This window comes from Hydra vulgaris, chromosome 13 (assembly GCF_038396675.1).
Source record: "Hydra vulgaris chromosome 13, alternate assembly HydraT2T_AEP".
In the NCBI taxonomy this organism is placed as follows: Eukaryota; Metazoa; Cnidaria; class Hydrozoa; order Anthoathecata; family Hydridae; genus Hydra; species Hydra vulgaris.
In genome coordinates, this window is record NC_088932.1 from 9,682,941 (window position 1) to 9,702,500 (window position 19,560).

The window sequence follows — 19,560 nt, forward strand, 5'->3', positions numbered from 1 at the left end:
TAAATTTTAAATTTTTATCTAAACAAATTATTTTTGTTTTATTTATCATTCATCTGAAATCTCAATTACATTTTTCACAAACAAAAATAAAAGAAAGTTTTAATTGACACCCAATAGGATTTTTCCAGTTACCGCCTAAACCTCAAATGACTAAACCTTTTTTCATGACTTTTTATATTTTATTGATTATTATACTATTATTTTCAGCCTTAAATTACAAAGTATATTAGGACTACAAAATTCAAAATACAAAGAACTTTGTGTTCTTAATACTTTTCTCAATTACAACTTTTATCTTCTCAATCACATCTTACGAATTCTTATTTACAACTTTTATGTTCTAAATTACATCTTGCGTTTCTCAATTACAACTTTCATCTTCTCAATTACATCTAACGTTTCTTAATTACAACTTTCAAGTTCTCAATTACATCTTGAAAAGGTGTAGATTTGTAACTGCACCTTAAACGTTAACTATGCCATTAATACTAGAGCATACCTTATATTAAAATGTTTTGAAATATATATATTTTGGTGGTTCTAATTTTTTTGAGCATATGTATGTATATGTATATGTATATACATATATATGTATATGTATATACATATACATATATATGTGTATATATATATATATATATATATATATATGTATATATATATATATATATATATATATATATATATATATATATATATATATATATATATATATATATATATTAGGGTGTGTCAGAAAACAATATTTTTTAAAAATGTCTGATTATACCCCTAAATGTGTTTTATGCAATATGTTAATACTAAATTTGAAAAGTTTTTAAGTAAAAAAAAGTTCTTTAAAAACATACAATGTTGGATCTCAAAAGAAGTGCAATTTTATAAAAATTTCAAAAACAATAATCATTTTATATAAAGATTACTAATTTAAATTTTATGGCTTAAAAACTATCGTTTTTTAACAAAGAATAAAACTTTTTTTTATAAAAGTTCACTTCTTTTGAGACCCAACATGATTTGCTTTTAAAGAACTTTTTTTTTCAAAATATTAGGGACCCATCTGATGTTTAAGGTTCTTGAGCAGCCCCTAAAAAAATGTTTTTTATTTGATAATTTTTTAAATTCAGCGTTAATTTATTACATAGAACACATTTAGGGGGTTTCATCAGACATTTTCGAAAAAATGTTGTCTTATGAAACACTCTAATATATATATATATATATATATATATATATATATATATATATATATATATATATATATATATATATATATATATATATATATATATATATATATATATATATATATATATATAAATTAGTATAAAGTAACATAACAAAAAATTTTTTTCATTTAACTCTGTGTTTCATCAATAAAGACTCATCAGAAATAAATGATCAAATTAATAAAACTACAATTTATGCCAAAAATTAAAATACAGGAAGTCGCAAATGTCTTAACTACTGTAAGTTTTCACACATTTATGGAATTTGCTGTCACTATTATAAAAAGAATTCTTTAGAAATGATTACTTATGCTATTTTTTTAAAATGTTTTTTTAAAAAAGGGTAGTTAATGTAAATATTATTTGAGCTCATTTATTTTTATAGTTTTTTAAGAGAAACTTATTTTCGTGCCTACATTTAGAAATTAATTCAGATTTTTTGTTTAATAAACATTCTTGGTTTGCATGAGTAATTATTTCAAATTTTTCTTGTAGACATAGTATGCATTTTTTGGAAATATTGTTACATGCAGGCGCTGTTTTTGGATGGACCAATTGAATATAAAATCATCATTATTTTTATCTTTCAATTCCCATATGTATTTTGACAACATGGTGTCTTTTGAATATTTTTTATTTTTGAAAGATTGCTTATGATTGGCAAAACACTTTTCCTATGTTATTGGAAACATTTTTGCTATATGGGGGTTGAACCAAATTACTTTACTTGCTTTATTTAGCTTTTTTGAATTCTTTTTTTCAGGGTCAAATTTTAGTTCAAAATTTCAAAACCATTTTTTGAAAGAGCATCTTTAAATATTCGTTTAGAGGAATTAAATACATTTTCATTAGAGGAGTTTTGGTTTAGCCTGTTATTAATTGAAATCGGTACTTGTTTTAGAATTTGGGGTGGATGATTTAAGTTAATATTAAAATATAATAATTCATCGTTTATTTTTTTGAAAGGTTTAAATGAATTTTCAGAGAGGTTAAATGGTTAAACATCAAGAGGTTAAACATCAAGAAAGTTCACAATTTTTAAATTTATGTTTACTTCGATTTAAAAACCAATATTTTTAAGAATTTTTATAATATTTTTCTAATTTTATCGAGCTGTGGACCAGATTTTTTACACATTACTATTTAACCATCGCCCCGATAAAGGCCTGAGTCTTTTATGTTGATTATTTTACTTAATAAATCTAAAATATTTTTATATTATAATTGCTCTGTTCTTTTAAGAACATTGAGCACTTTATTTTGTAGAACACATTTTAAGGTTATATATATATATATATATATATATATATATATATATATATATATATATATATATATATATATATATATATATATATATATATATATATATATATATATATATATATATATATATATATATATATATAGAGAGAGAGAGAGAGAGAGAGAGAGAGAGAGAAATTAGCTTCTAATTGTAAAAACAAAGAAAAATAAAAAGTCACGCACAGATATGGTAATGCCCTGTTGTAAATTAAAAACTTCACAATATGTTAAAAAATAGTTTAAAAAGGTACTCATTAAATCTTTGTTTTATAAAGGGTTATTCATCAGAGATTTCATATCTATCACTCCATCAACTTCCATTAAGCTTTTTTTCATAAAAACTGAATGCACAACACTGTGACTCCCGTTTTTCAGAATCGCCTCCAGTCTTTTCAAAAAAGAATTATGTACTTATTTCTATTACACTAGCAAATAATATTAAACATAAAAAAAAGACTTAAAAAAGAAACGGCTAATTATTTTATAATACTGCTTTTAAAAAAATTTGATACGTGAAATCTCTCTATATAGCTCTACCTTAAGTAAACAGGCCTCATAAAATTCCCATTTTTTTAAGGAGCTATACACTTACTATTGATGAGAACAACAAATTAACATTTTTTCATATTTCTTGAAATTTTAATAATCTTTTACACCGCACCAAATATTTGATAATTTGGCAAACATAAAATTGAGTTTACAAAAAGGTATATATAGTCAATAACTTAAACGTAAGTCTACGTTACCAACGTTACCAACGTTACAAATGCATTAAAAAATAACTTTAAATAGTTTAATCAAATTGATGATACCAAAAATTAGTTTCAACATTTGTAATTGATACACAGTGTATTTTTTAGCATTTCTAAGAGTGAATTATTTTGTGCATACTTTTGTAGTAAAAAAATTTATATGCAAATACTACTTATGTACCAAAGAATTGTATATAAATATGCAGAACATCGTAGAACGTTGTGCGCTGTCCGGTCAGACAGTGATGTCACGGCGATGTAATTGCTCGAGAAGCTTCTGTAGAGTTATAAAATATTCTTTAGTTGTTTTGAAATTTGGTGTGAACTTACATATAAGTGAGGTGTTCACAGCAGATAGTTGAATTTAAATTAGCACAACTAAGTGTCAACATTATTATTGCCTATTTATAAGTATTTCGCAATTAAAGTGCATTCTCCAGAGATTATTATAAAAAGATGTTGTATTATTTGGTGAGCAACATTGAACTCTCTGGCTAATTATATGTGTGCTATATATAATTATACAAACATATAATTGTGCATAAAATGTTTTATTAGTATCTTTTTTTTTTTTTTTCCTTTAACTTTGATTTGCTTGATTTTAAACAAAATATACGAACTCCATTACAGTTATTTTAATTTATTACATGTTTAATATATACGTTATGTAAACGGCCTTTTTTACTTCAGTTGCTGAGAAGAAGACAACAAGTTGTTCATAATGAACTTATGTAACACGAAGAAAAAACTAGAAAAAGAACTTAGTTCAATTTAAATAGCCATCAAGAAGAAGCAACTTGGAAATTTATGAGGCATTCATAGCCCAACACGTATTGCAAGACGGTTTGTTAAAAGCTCAAAGCTGTCGTCCGACAAAGCAGCAATGGTGAGCCGCTAACTTTATGGTGAGGGCGTTAAAATCCCAACCTCATGCTAGTCAAATATTTAACAAGCTTTCTACACAAAAGCTGCTCAGGTGAAGAAGCACTTGGTGGTTCAACAGTGGGATAGGATAATAGACTTTGACGGCAAACACATTAAGGGTTTTGAAAATTAGACAGTGGGTTTTCTAGAATGATGCAAAAGTAATTAAGTTAACAACGCTCAAATTAAAAGATGGGAAAGCTCAAAAAATTGAAGAAAGACTTCACGATGTGTTAAAGGAGATTTTTGGGGATCAATTTTGATCATTGTTGCCAACACATCAAGCGTAAATACCTGCAAGAAAAGAAGCGTTGTTGTTAGGTTGAATTAAATGTTCGAAGAGTATGGGTACCACAAAATCATGTTCATCAGTTGTCAACGCTAAATCACCAAACATTGAGTACTTCATTGTGCATGATTTGATGAGCAATTATGATAAAATAAAAGCAGATTTCAGCAACGGTAAAAATAAGATTAAGGAAACAGACTTCTGTAGAGACGACATGAAGTTTCACTACAAACTTACTCGTGTTTTCTGCTGAGAGGAATGAGATCCTATTTGTTAAGTTTCAACAGATCCCTTTCTTGCGTTTATTCTGATGCATGAAAAGGCTGTGTAAAATCTTATACATTTACCGTTAGTTCACATCACAGTTGATTGTTCTGCATTGAAAATTTTGATGAACTATCTGCAGAGCTGAATGACTGCTTAAAAGATTTTAAATGCTTGCAAAACTACTGGTAAACAAATGAATCTCCAATTAGCATTATTTAAAGAAACCAGTGCTGTGAGCGTGCAATCAAAGTTTTGCAAGACCTGCATAACTCCTGCCCCAACAAGGACAACCTTCCTGTAAAATTTATCTTGTCAATTATCATTATTGTGAATCTTTGACATCCTTATTATGACAATATAAATGTTGTATATATGTGACCTCAAGAATGAGCAAAAAAGCTGATAATTTAAATTTTTTAACTATTTTGCGCGTTTTTTGAGTTAACTGTAAGCAAATATTTATGTTTAAATTTTGAAATCATTTTGTGCATGAGATTTTTTTTATCAAATCACCTTGTAAGTAATAACTTATAATTTTTAATAAGATCTTTAATGCTCATCAAGTTATGATCCAATGGTTGTAAAAAGTTTATCCCCCCCAGTAAATATTCTAAATACATTCTTGACGCAACTTTTTTATTCAACGAGTTAACGTTCAACTGAAAAAGTTTAGTTTGGTTGTTTGACATTTTTTTTGGTTTTAGTTTTAACTTTAAGTAACTTTTGAAAACAACAGAGAAATGACTTTGAAATAATTTTTTTTCTTTTCTTTTTTTTTTTCAAATTTTGCTACCTTTCTCCACAGTGTCTATTAAAAACATGATTTAAAATTAAGATAGTAAATATGTTTTACCAAAATTGAAAAAGAAAGAATTTTTGACTTGATTTGAATAAAAAGGTTTAACTTTTTATTAAAAACAAAATTTTTAAGAGAGCACTAATGTGTACGAATGTGTAACGCTTATATGAAGTTTTGGAGACCTTTGCATCTGTTAAAAACCATGTTTTTGACATGTTTTTATGAAATTAGGAAGTATCACAACACTATAGGACTATTGTGTGATAACTAGCTGCAAAATGACGTAAATTTTTTATATTATTGCATGCTATACATATTTACACATTTTATACGGGCGTGGTTTGACGCTGCTTTACCCGGCTCGTCCAGTTAACCAAAGTGTCAACTGGACTGGCTGAATTTTAATGAAGTTAACAGCAAAATAAAAAAAACCATAAGTAATGTAGATAATTAAAATGGAAAGGAAACGAGAAAAAGAAGACAAAGTTAGATAATAAAGTTTCCATATATCCTTGTGGATACAAAAAAACTACAAATAACATATAAAAATTATACAAATAACATATAAAAATTATACCTCGTTATAAAAAGTATGATAATAAGTAAGCGTATTCAAGGCCACGCGTGCGTGTGAGCATGGTCACTTGTGCGTGTATACTTTGAAAGTTTATTAAATATAAAAGAAGTTGCATTATATCAGAGACGATTATAGGGGGGAGGGTGTTCCACCCCCAAAGAGGGTGATTTTCAAGTTAAATATTTGATAGTAAAAAATGATTGATAGTAAAAAATGTTTGATAGTAAAAAATAAGAAACTTAAGTTTAAGAAAATAAAATAAAGTTTTGTTTTATATCGGAGACTAATGATGGAAGAAACTTACTGCAGAGAAAAAATTGATAGTATGAAATACATAATTTCCTAGTAAATTTATATTCCTTTAACAAGTAATATAAATTAACTGTATTAAAACCAAAAATATTGATCCCATTAAAAAAGTATCGAAGCGATTAATCAATATGTTTTTCGTCACGTGTTGTCTTATAGAATATTTTTTGTTCTAACTTTATTGTTTTTAAGGAAGTTACCAGTAATATCAAATTTAAAGAAATTTCAATTGAAGCACTAGAATTTTCTGTATAGGACTAATCCGCAGCTACGAATTAGTTTCTATGCATAGATAAATTGATTTTATCAAAGAGGTACAATAGACTGAAGGGAGAACAAAGTTAAAATACGTCATCTCTCAAGGAACAGTCTTAGTAGTACAGAGATCATCTACGTTGTATTTAAAAAATCGAGATAACATTTTTTTTTTTTTTAATATCTGGAAAAATTCGGAATTTATTTCCCTCATATTTGTCTTAATTTAACTTAAAACAAATGGCTTTCCCAATTTTTTGAAACTTCTTTTCTTTTTTTTATGGGTAATGACTTAAAAAGCTTAAAAACATACATATGGCGAAAATATTTATTTAGACTTTATAAAATATTTATTTAGAAAATATTTATGGAGGACTTTTTGGAAAACCGGATAAACTAAAAGTTGAAAAAAATATCCGGAATTCCGGATAAATCCGAAAAAAGTTAATTGCAGGTAGTAATATAATTTTCTATTAAACATAGCGTAACTATCATAATTTAAAATTAACTGATCACAATCCACGTTTAATAAAAATTATCAAATGATATTGTTTCAAAACGTCATAAGCAATTGAAGCATTGCAAATAAAAGATGTAAGTTCAAAAAATACGTAAACAGTATTTAGAGTTTATTGTACTTTTTTTTATGCTGTGCTTTTTGAACTACTTATTATAAATTTCTAGATTAGAATTGTAAATAAATTATAAATTTCTAGATTAGAATTAATAAATGTCTAGATAAGAATTGTAAGTATTTTTGCCGGGTGTACAAAAAGGTATTTTACATCTCTATATTTAAAATATAGCAATTTGGTTATTAAATGTTGCAAAAGTACTACAACAAAAAATAAAGCCCTGGGGAAATATAACAAGTTGCTTACCGAAAAACGTTCTTTAAGAACGTAACAAACCTATAGCTAATTGAGAAAGCAAAAGATAAAGTTCAATCAAGTAGTAGTCTAATGTTTAAACATACTTATACCTGTATTGAGGTATTCGAAAAACGATTACTTTACGTAGATCCTGATTTTTATTGTGATTACTACTTGATAGATGGAACAGTTGTTAAAATTTTATCCAGTTAACTTTTAAGAGAGTAATCCATTTTGATTACAGCTTACAAAGGTTACTAACTACATTTCAAAATTTTACTTATTCAGCGCAAAGGCGCCATTTTGACATTTTGACTCGCAATAAACAAGACTGTACTCGCAATAAACAAGACTTCATTCTATTATACATCCTTGATTCTATGCATAAAAGCGTTTAAAAAAAAGGTTTTAGTAAATTCTAGTTATATTTACTAGGATAAATAGTAGTCAAGGTAAAACAGCGCACATCGCGTGCTTATTTACCTAAAGATTTCTGCGAATATTTATTAATTATGGTAATTATGTTACTAACTTGAAAATCTGGTTATTCAAGTCTCTTTATTTTTATTATCATTTATTCTTGTATACAGGGCCGTCCCGAAGAGGTCTCCCATGAGTCAACTAGAAACAAAAACTAAATAAATTAAAAAAGATCCTCGATGCTCGACATTTGCCAACTATACTTCAAAAACTTGCCAACTCAAATGCTAAATGTGCTACCTCAAATGCATATACAACACTTTTAAGGGGAGGGGGGACACTCCCATAACCCCTCGTTCGGGACAGCCCTGCTTGTATACGAACACATTAAAACTACATCAAGCAACAATTGATGAAGCTTTTATTAGAAGATACCAAAAACGCTTTTATTATTGAGATTATCTAACTGTAAGGTATCTAAGTAGCTTTTATTATAAGATACCAAAAAGGCTTTTCTGTTAAGATCTAATTGTAAAATATCTTAGTAGATTTTATTGAAATATATTCAACATCTACTAAAATATTTTGTTTATGCATAAAAACAATCTTACACTAGTACCATTGCATTTTTTATATAACTCTTTTTCAAATAAACTCTAATAGATATATCGCAAGAACAACTGGGAACTCTAGATTGCCTGAAAAAACAACAAAATTCTCGCGATTCTCTATTTCCAACCAGGATCCATAGTTATATAACAAAATAATATCCAAAAATATAGAATTTAAAGCATTAAATAATACTGCCACCTTAAAAAATTAAAACAAACTTAATATTATCAATTATATCGACATATATTAAACTTAACAACAAGATTTATACTAAAATATTTATGTACATCACTGACTGTATATTAGGGGGCGTCATTTGAAACAAAAACGCGTTTAGAAATTTCTAGCATTAATTTTATAGTGCTAATTTTATTTTGAATGTAAATAAAGTCATATCTCAGTGAACTTCAGTCCAATTTTTATGTTCTTTGTGTCGAACAAACGTGACGTGGAGAGATCACATACAATATCTCGAAAATATAATCTCAAGGAACATAGGCCTGCTATGCAGAGCTAAGCCTTTTTTAAATCCAACTTGCTTAAAGCTTTTATATTTCTCATTCATTCATTGCCATCTTAGTAATGCAAATATTGGTTGGTGCAGTACAAATAAAAATAAAATAAAAAAGCTATTTAATAAACAAAAGCATGCAATTAGAATCATTCATAATGTGGGCCGTTATACACACTCCCAAGCATTATTTGTTAATTCAAATATAATGAATGTTTATCAATTAAATGTCTATCAAGTTCTTATATTTATGTTCAAAATTAATAAAAATATATCTCCTAAAATATTTTACCCATTATTTAAAATAAATCAGAATAGATATCTCACCAGATTTTCAAATAACAGTTTCAAATAACGATCTTAGAAAAGGATTGTGCCATTGTTATTGCTTAAATTCTTCTTTTTATTCATTTTTTTTTTTTTTTAATATATATAAAAAATTATGGTTTATAAGAATTATTCACATATTTCAAGGTATATGCTGGTATAAAAGGAAAGTTCCAGGATTATGCGTATTTGCTTGCTTGCTTTTTAGTAATATAGTTTCTTTGTACTAATTCCTTTTTTTTCTTTCTTTTTTTAATTTTTCTTAACCAAAATATAATAAAATTATTAATAAAATAATACAAAAACAAAAAGATAAAGTAGGACTTTAGGGCCGATGATTTTTATTTTATTAAGTCTTCAGAAAAACGTTTTATATTATATAAAACGTTTTTTAATTTTTGTTGTCTTATATTTACGGTATAGACTAAGGGGCTTGGTGATAAGACCAATTATGTTTTCTTCGTGCCCCTGCTATTTGTATTTATATTATCCTTTACAACTTTAATAAATTTATGTGGCAAAAAAAAAAAAAAAAGAAATAAAATGGTAAAATTATTGGAGTTGAAAAAATGATATTATATCATTATATCAGAGTCTAGTGCCCCTCCCCTTTTTCCCACATTTTTTCAGAAGGAAATAACGTGACTTAATTTTAAAATTTTTCAAATATAGATAATCTTTTTAAAAAAGTTTATGATTATTTTTAATAATTAATGATTGTGTCCTTCTCCCTTACTTCAAAAACTGCGTCGTCGGCCTTGTATAATTGGAAATAGCAAAGTTCTGAAAGACGACGGTGACTTTTAAACTTTGAACAGGTATTTTCTATGTTTATTGCATTGTAAAAAAATTATAGAAATTTAATATTTTTGTCTATGTTTGTTACATTAGTATTAAGTAATAGTGCTTTTTTGGATGTACTCTGGAATAAACACAATACATGGCATTCTTAAACATTTCGGTATTTACAGATATGTAGAAGCAGTCAACAAAACTAGAAATCTCATGTACCTCATACACAGTACAAAAGTATTTTTAGTTTATCTGTTTTCTATTTTTGTTAATTGCATTATTATTAGTATTTTTTTAATATTTTAATATTTGTTTAATATTAACAGTTTTTTTAATTTGCAGTATAATAAGTATTTATTTGATATTAACAGGGAGAATGAGTGCTCCTAAGTTTACTAGATTAAAATTAGAAAATATAGAATCAAAGTTTTCACAATAATTGGGTGGAAGTAATGATCTTAATCCTACAGAAGTGCCGACTCTCAGAGATGTCCTGAGGTAGGGTCTAATAATACAAGAATGTTTGCTTGTTGAAAAAGACATTGACAGAAATGTAATGATAAGTCACATTTAAAGGTTGTTGAAGTTTGTCTATATTTACTTGTATCTACAAATTTTATGTCTCTCAGTAATGAGGTCATGAAGAAAAGCCAAAAATCCAGCTACAACATCAGCAAAATCTTATTCAGGGTAACTTTAAACTGTTTAATTTGATGGTTTATCGAGGAGTATAAAAATCTTTTGAATTAACAAGAGAGGGCTCAACAAACTCTTTAACTGATTAAGGAAAGATAGAGGTTTCTTGACAAATCTTGAATAATTGTTGGGTAGAAAGTGTTTCTGGTCTATTTGTATGCTAAATTGCAATTAGTTTCCTTTGAGACTCATTATTGTCACTCTAGATGGACCCACAAGATTAAAGTTTGGCTTCACTGGACCAATTAAAAAGCTCTTTCTAAAGAAACAGTAAGGAAAGACTTGATATATTTGAACCTGTTGTGCAGTTGGAAACATTAATCTAAAACCCTAAATAAAGTTGAATGTCAACAGATTCATCTCTCTGCTACAAACTGATTAAATGTTTGACTACAGGTAAGATGAAACCAAATCATAAAAAGGCTAAGTAGTCATCTGTTATGACACTCCTTGCCATAGAAGATACTTTACTACTGGAGTAGCTGTTACTTTTCTCTATATGAATGACCAGGGTTTGACTGATGGTGTGCTGAAGAAATTTTAGTTAATTTTAAAATGGATTGCATAAGTGTATTTCCCATGTGGTAGAAAATCAAAGTAAAACAAGGTGTTGTCGAGGCCTTGAAACACATAATAACACTGTTATAACTGCTGAGAAAACAAGAAGATGAGGTAAAAGAAATTGTTACTCCTAACATTGAAAATGGAGCTTATTCTGCTTATACTAAATCTTTGATTCTTTACCTTATAGTATGCTTATGTAAAGAATCTAGAAGATTTGCCATTAAGACCGTAGAGAAAATATAGAATGGTTCAGAATACGGATACATTCAAATCAGGTTATGGAAGACGGTTAAACTTAATCTGGGTGTCTATACAGGAACTGATCCACTGGGACAAAGAAGATAAATTAGAATCTGTATTTAATTGCCAAATACCATATATCAGATCTTTACAATTCTTTAGAGCCACTTTTAAAGGTGCCTTAATTTCCCCTGCACACTTAGCCTTTAGAATGAACAATACAATAGGTGACACATCTGCATCTGTTCTTGGGTTTGAAAGAAGAGATAGAATTGTCAGGACCAGGATTGCTCATAGACTATTATTATCTAAACTCCACTTTAAAAAAGACTTTAGAAGCATTATTTATACTGTAAATATATGCTCTAACATAAATATGTAACTTCACTAAACAGTTTCGTTTCATTCTTTTCTTTTTCATAACTGTTTAGACACAAAGAACATTCAAGTTGGACTAAAATTGAGTGAGACAAAGATTTATAAATCGTCAGTCTTGTGACATTATACAGTGTATATTGTTTTACTACTTATGACTATATTTAATTTTAAATCAGATTTTATTTAACTATCTAAAGAGGTACTTGATGATTCGACTTCATAGTCTTCTACGAATTTCTCTTATTACAACAAGTATACAATTGAAGAAACAATTGTTTTCATTTTTATTTTTAAAGAAACACTTATGAATATATTTAATTATAAATATAGTTATTTTTTATGATAAGAAGCATTAAATTACGTTACAATTGTAAAGTTAAAATCATTTAAATCATTCAAATTTAAAGTTGTAAAATCATGTTATATTATGTTGTTATTTATTTTATACGTTGCATTATAATATAATACATTTCATTACGTCACACTTCTATGACATAATATTATCATGTCATAGAAGCGTGACGTAATGAAATGTATATAAGTATATAAATATATTATATACATTTATACATGTAAATGTATAAATTTATATAAACTAAAATTGTAAAAAAAGTTTTGAAAAGCTTTTATTGTTAGTTGTTAAAAAAAAAATGACCAGCCTGATTACACAACACGTAATTAAAAAATAAACTCTCCAAGTATTATCTGATTATTTAATAGTTAAATACATTTTATAAAGATTAACAGATAAAATAATTGAAATAACTTTGAATTCACTAATTGGTATAAAGCAATCTTGTACAAATATCATTCCAAATGAAAGGCATGAGTTTTTTTATTACTTGAATATAAAGTCTGTTCTACAATAGCTTTTTCCGACATAACAGACGACCTAACATTTCTTTAAGAGCATTGCGGCGCAAAAAATCCCGACAAATTTATTTTCACCTGATGACAATCTTGAGAAGGCAACTCATTACTTGATTTAAAAACAATTCCAAAAACAATTTCAAGTTTGTTTCAAAAAAAATGTTGATTTACTTTTACTGGAACTTTATTTGTGACAAAAATCAAATTCAGAATAGTGACATTGGAATAATAGTGACATTTGAATAATACACTCTGCTCCCTCAAGGTTTATTTTTTGTAAACAAAAAAAAAAACTTATTTTTATATTTTACGGTTTTTAATTTTTGATTTTTTATGCTTTTTTTAATTTTTACCGACATTATTGATTTTACGGCAATCTTTGATTTTATTTTTTTAATTTATTTACCGATAATTTAAAAGTTAGTAAAAGCCTGGTTTATAAGAAATCCAATTGAAAGTGCCTAACGCTACTGTTTAAAGAACATAAATTATTCTAAAAGCGTAAAACTTATCGAAGAAAAAAATAAACTTATAATATTTGTAAATCAGAATTGTAAATAATAAAATAGTAGTAAAAAAAATAGTTACCAAAACTAAATTTACTAATAACAAATGTTAGAAAATGTTGATTTTCGGATATAGGCAGATATATATACTTGGTTATATATTTACAAATTGGATAGGTTTTTTATGATACGCTACTTTTGTATTTTTGACAACCTTATCTAAGGTTAGAGGTTTTAAATGAAGTTTTCTAAACTAGATAATAACTGACCATGCACTCAAAATAATGGAGTTTAAATAAAAACGTTTGGAGCTAAAAGCTGTAAAAACAACAGATAAAAACGCGATATACTAACACAGAACATACAGCTTTTTTTTACATAAACATTACATTTCATACAGATTTTTAAAATGTGTTTATATTATTTTGAGTTTGAAAAATCATGGAAATGAGACCAACACATTGAAAGTGAGACCAAAAGATCGTATGATATCACATTAAAAGCCGATTCTTTTATCTTTTTTTTTAACATAATTTTTGATCTTTTTATTTAGTTTAAATTAAAAAATAATAAAACTTGCTCATGTTGTTTTTCTTTATTTCTTCTTAAAAAATTTAGAACTTACTCTCTGTGTCTAAAGTCGGAAAATCCTTTTTACAGTTGAAATCATCACTTTTAATAATTCTTTGTGATATATTTGTGATTTACTAAAATAGTCGCATTGGTTATTTAACTGCTTGTATGCTAACAAGCATTAAATATAGCCATAATTTAAATGCTTTTAATACAGATAACAATCAGTTATTAGAATCTTTGAAAATGTGATGTTGTTCAATCCTTAGAAGTTTATTCTGTTTGTTTTCTTTTTTGATGGTTTCACAAATGTTTTATACGGTTGCAATACCGTTCCCAACGTCGCTTTTATTTTGAGATTTTATTTTTTGTATTTGTAGCCGAATCAGGTTTAAAAATATGCTTTTACCTTCGTTGAAGCAATACGCTATAAATGATAAAATTATAAAAGTTGCAACCAATCCATATAATAAAGCATTTGCTTTACTTGATGGATTCATGTTCCAGAAAATTGCTAACATCCGTTGATCTAGTTCAAAAACAAACATACAACTCGTGTGATCATTAAACCTAATTTATATAATAAACAAAAAACAGTCTATATATATATATATATATATATATATATATATATATATATATATATATATATATATATATATATATATATATATATATATAAAATATCATAATTAAATTTTATAACTTAATATTGATGTAATTCACCACATAAGAAAATATAATTTATTAAATAAGAGTGTTATTTGAAAGTTTAGGCTACTATTTAGACTACCGGATATTCGATAAACAATATTCCATACGATTGTTCACAAAAGTTAATGACATACAGGTTTACAGGTAAAAATTTGATAAAATATTGTTGATAACTGTAATAATAAATATTATTTATGTAATAAAATATTATTTACAAAAAAGCATAACAGTTTAGATTGTATTATTGTAAATATTAGAATGAATAAATTTATTGCTAAAGAACTTTTATTTTTAATTTTTGAACACTACTTTGATTATATTTCATTTTTATTATTTATAAAATCCAACTTTAACACTTATTCAAATTTAAAAAATACATTAAAATAATATTTTAATAAATTATCCACAGTAACTTTTACAATGTCACACTCACACACAAAATACCCAGACAACACTTATACAGACAACTAAGTACAAGATATTTTTGCGTGATAAAGTAGCCAATAAAACTTTCCAAAGTTTATATATTTATATATATATATGTTTAGCGTTTTACATACTACTTATAATTTTTAAACGTGCCTTTTAACGTAAGCTTGATGCTTGTGATTTTATATAAATTTTAATGTCAAGACAAAATTAATTATTAAAATTAACTTTATGTAGTTGCTAAAAATATACGATAAGCATTATTAATGATAGTCTGTTTTTATTAAATTTAGACTAATCTTGTTTATAGTTTTATCTAAATAAAAATCTATTTCCTTTATAAATTCAATATTGAGCCAAAAATAATAACAATATATGTCTTTTGTAAAACCGAATCATTTTTGTAAAAAAATAAAATAGGGTTTTCTTTATGAAAAAACACAGTAAATTAATGCATAATTGCATAAAAGACAACAGGAAAAAATAGTCGGAAAAAATATCTAAGATTCGAGTTAAATAAATATTAATTACATTTAAATTTTTGTGACAAATCTTCGTCGCGTTGTTATTATAAATCTGCAAATAGTATTAGTAAACAATTATCTTTCATTAAAATGTTATAACAATCCCATTTTAATTGAATTTTTTTAACTAACGTGTCAAAAACAATGACAATATAAAATATTTCAACGAATAGTTTAATATATTTTAGTTTTTTATCTTGATTTTTTAATCGCACATATTTTATGCAACTTAAAAACACTTGAACGTAGAGTTTGTAACGTAATGTGCTTTAAGTAGAGCATTAAACAAATTGCACTTAAGTAATAAGTTTTACAAAAAAGATTTTAATATGAAGCACACTTGCTTCTTAAAAACAATGCGCTTGCTGCCATATATAATTCCCCAGTATTTTTTCATAATTCTTGAGTATTCAACTTTAAAATGAAAATAATAAATCAAAAATAGTTTTTAACAATGTAGTATGTACGTATGTGAAAAGTCTAAATACTGTGAAGATTTTTTTTCTTTCCGTCGAAAGAGTTAGTGAGCAGGAAACCTATTTTGAAAAACTAAAAAAAAAGTATTGAAATAAAAACAAGCACCTTTTCAATAATTCACAACTAACTCCTAAATATAGCCGCGCAACTAACAGAGTATTTAATATTGTCGGAAGAAACTATTTCAATACATTTCTCCCACGTATTATGCGTTTTATTTTGCAGAATATTCCTATCATTTTGTTGTTGGCACGAAAAATAAACGTAAGGAAACTTGTAATTATTTTTCTTAAAAGTTCATAGTCACTATCCTTTATTAATATAATGAAAGTTAAATCACATATTTTCATTGAAAATCCAATAAAGAAATCGTTAATACCTTAAGTTTCCGAAATGGAAGTTAAACTCTTCTATCTTAAAAATTACAGAAAACCTGCATACAAAATTAGTCATCTTTTATATCAATTTTGATATAAATTGATCGTAAATAAAACTATAAATATTACAAAAAGCATAAAAGTGAAAAACTTTGGCTCAACATAATGACAACTGAAAATCTTATGTGAAAAAAAAAAAAGATAAAAATAATTTTAATTCATTGTTATGTTAAAACATTTCATGGATTATTAATTCAATGGTCCATGCACAAAAAACAAACAAATAAATTACACCGCATTTCCGCATGAATGTTACAACAACAAAGATATCTTTAAATAGTGGAAACAACGAAACGGAACAAAAACAAAGCAAATAAAAAAAAAAAAAAAAAAATGCTTTTTATTAAAAATTATGTTTTTTTCATTAAAATTTAATTCTATAAATCTATTATTTTTTATTTCTATTGTTGAAATTGATAAAAAATTAAACGCTATGAATTGTAACTATGAATTTGTTTTTCAGGAGCTTGCTTATGAGCCACATATAACACCACTATACTCGCTAAAGCACTGACCAAGAAAATAACGTCAAACCATCTATGATAAAAGTTAAACTGCAGATCTCCCAGCACTAGTGAAATAATCTCTCGGTATTGTGGCGGCATATTCATACGCATAAGTAAAACCGACGATACAAAATACATTCCCATAATTTCAGCTAGCACCAGCACAATTATATTGGAAGATTTATTACTTGACAACGCATAAAAAAATTTGGTTAATGTAATAAGTAAACCTCGGATAGAAGTAATAATCAAAATACCAACTAAAAGAAATGAAATTTGTTGCGACCAAAAAGCTACGTCAAACTCAATTCCAAAGTAATGGACTGATATTTCAATGCTTCGTGTAACAGGATCAATTTTACCAACTCGATCAAAAATTATGTTAACAGAAGATATAAAAATTTTCCATATACAGTATATTGAAAAAATGTGACCTAAAAAATCAAAATAGCGACCTTGAAGTGTCTTGGAGAAAATGAGACGTTGTTTCGTATTATGTAGATCAATCGCTTCAATATAGAGTTGCTGACTCAGCTCTTCTAAACAAGATACTTCATTTTTTAGGATGCTAGTATTTTCATAATCTTTGCTTGGACTCATACTGCTAAATAAGTTCCAAAACCCTAAAAAATTAATGAAAAAACTTTTTACTTAAATTTCTTTTAAGAAATATAAAAAACATAAATATAAAAGTTAAAAAATGCAAATATAAAAAATGATACATATATGTGTGCGTATATATACACACACATATACATACACACATATATATACATACATATATATACATATATATATATATATATATATATATATATATATATATATATATATATATAGAGAAATATATATATATACACACACACACACACACACACACACATATATAATATAGCCTGCGAAATCCGAAAGACCTCAGGTCGGCACAAGATGGCCGTACTAAACCGACCTCAGGTCGGCAAAAAACTTATTTGGATTTTTTGCTTTCTGTTACGAAAGTGATATTGATTAATTGATTATAAAAGCATTGCTTTATAATAGCATAGCTTTAGACAATAATATTTTAATGCATGTAGCAATTAAACTTTATGTAAGTATACAGTAAATTTATGAATTAGTGATTTCTTAGTTTCGAAGTTGTTTTTAACAACAACAAAAAAAACATAGTTTCATTTTTACATAGTTACATAATTACATCTTCATTGGTTTTTTAGATTAATCATAGAAAGAACGCCGTTTAGAAATAACAATTTAGTATATGTGCTGCAGCCAAAGATTTGGTTAACAGTAAATTGTTTCAAAAAAATGAGTAGCCAGTTTACACCCGTTTACAGTTTACAACTGGTTGTTTTAACCTCTACAGGGAATAAGAATTTACTTCTACTACAGTACAGAATTTACTTCTACTACAGTAGTTATTTTCCATTTTTTAAATAAAAAAACACTCTTTGATATTGTGGCATAGTATGAACTTGTAACTTTATGTAAATAAATGATATGACCCTTTAAAAATAACGTGGAAGGAAAATAGAAATCTAAAAATAATAGTAATAATAATGATATAAAAAATATTTGTTTTTCTTATTTTTAAACAATGTTTCCGCGCAACTTTTTGAGTTTCATGTAACAATGTTTCTTATTTTAAATGGTTCAAAGCCTTAATGAAAAACTTAATCGAATTTAAAAAAGGTTTAATATTTCTTAATTAACATATGTTTAACAAAACTCTACCAAGACTAAACTTAATAGACTTGATTTTAAACAATATTAAAAAAAATTGTAAACACAGTTTTAATAATAAATTAGTATTAGATTTTAAAACCTAATAAAATAATAATCGCGCTAAAACTTCAAGTAAAATAGCGTGAGAACAACAGACATTTAAAAATGTTAAAAACTTTTAAATAAATACACGACCTTGCTAAGCTTGAATAATTTTGAGAATAAAAGAAAAAATGGATCGAAAAAAACCAATAAATTTTTTTTTTAAATAAAACTTGTCAAACAAAAAAACAACAACAAGTAATTACAATAAATAAATTATGAACTTATAATGAAAATACATTACATATTTTTTTTATATATTCATTTTGAATGCCGACATGTGTGTAGGTACGCATCTCTCTCTCTCTCTCTCTCTCTCTCTCTCTCTCTCTCTCTCTCTCTCTCTCTCTCTCTCTCTCTCTCTCTCTCTCTCTCTCTCTCTCTCTCTCTCTCTCTCTCTCTCTCTATATATATATATATATAAGCAGCCCTCGGAATTTGGGTCGGCATTCGGCAATGTCGACTTACATGCCGTCCTTAAAGTTTTGGAGGTCGGCAAAAAATCGCCGTCCTTGTTTCTATGCTTAATGGTTACCCATTTGTCAAATTTTTTTGCCGACCTAATGCCGACCTCTAACAGTTTAA

The 19,560-nt window shown here is 26.4% G+C and overlaps 2 protein-coding genes across 5 annotated transcripts in view; both read right to left on the reverse strand.

Annotated features, from left to right (window-relative positions):
* LOC100215454 (neuronal acetylcholine receptor subunit alpha-2) overlaps positions 1 to 14,237 on the reverse strand; it is a 72,252-nt gene extending 58,015 nt beyond the window's left edge. The window contains exon 1 of the mRNA XM_065816911.1: positions 14,117 to 14,237. The gene's annotated coding sequence lies outside the window, so the exon portion shown is untranslated. The remainder of the gene's footprint in view (positions 1 to 14,116) is intronic.
* A 2,729-nt stretch (positions 14,238 to 16,966) lies between these two features.
* The window catches only part of LOC100203020 (Golgi pH regulator), a 26,385-nt gene continuing 23,791 nt past the window's right edge, over positions 16,967 to 19,560 (reverse strand). For all 4 annotated transcript variants that reach the window (XM_065816915.1, XM_065816914.1, XM_065816913.1 and 1 more), the window contains one exon: positions 16,967 to 17,774. In XM_065816915.1, the coding sequence (XP_065672987.1) occupies positions 17,077 to 17,774 (698 nt within the window). In that variant the 3' untranslated portion in view covers positions 16,967 to 17,076. The remainder of the gene's footprint in view (positions 17,775 to 19,560) is intronic.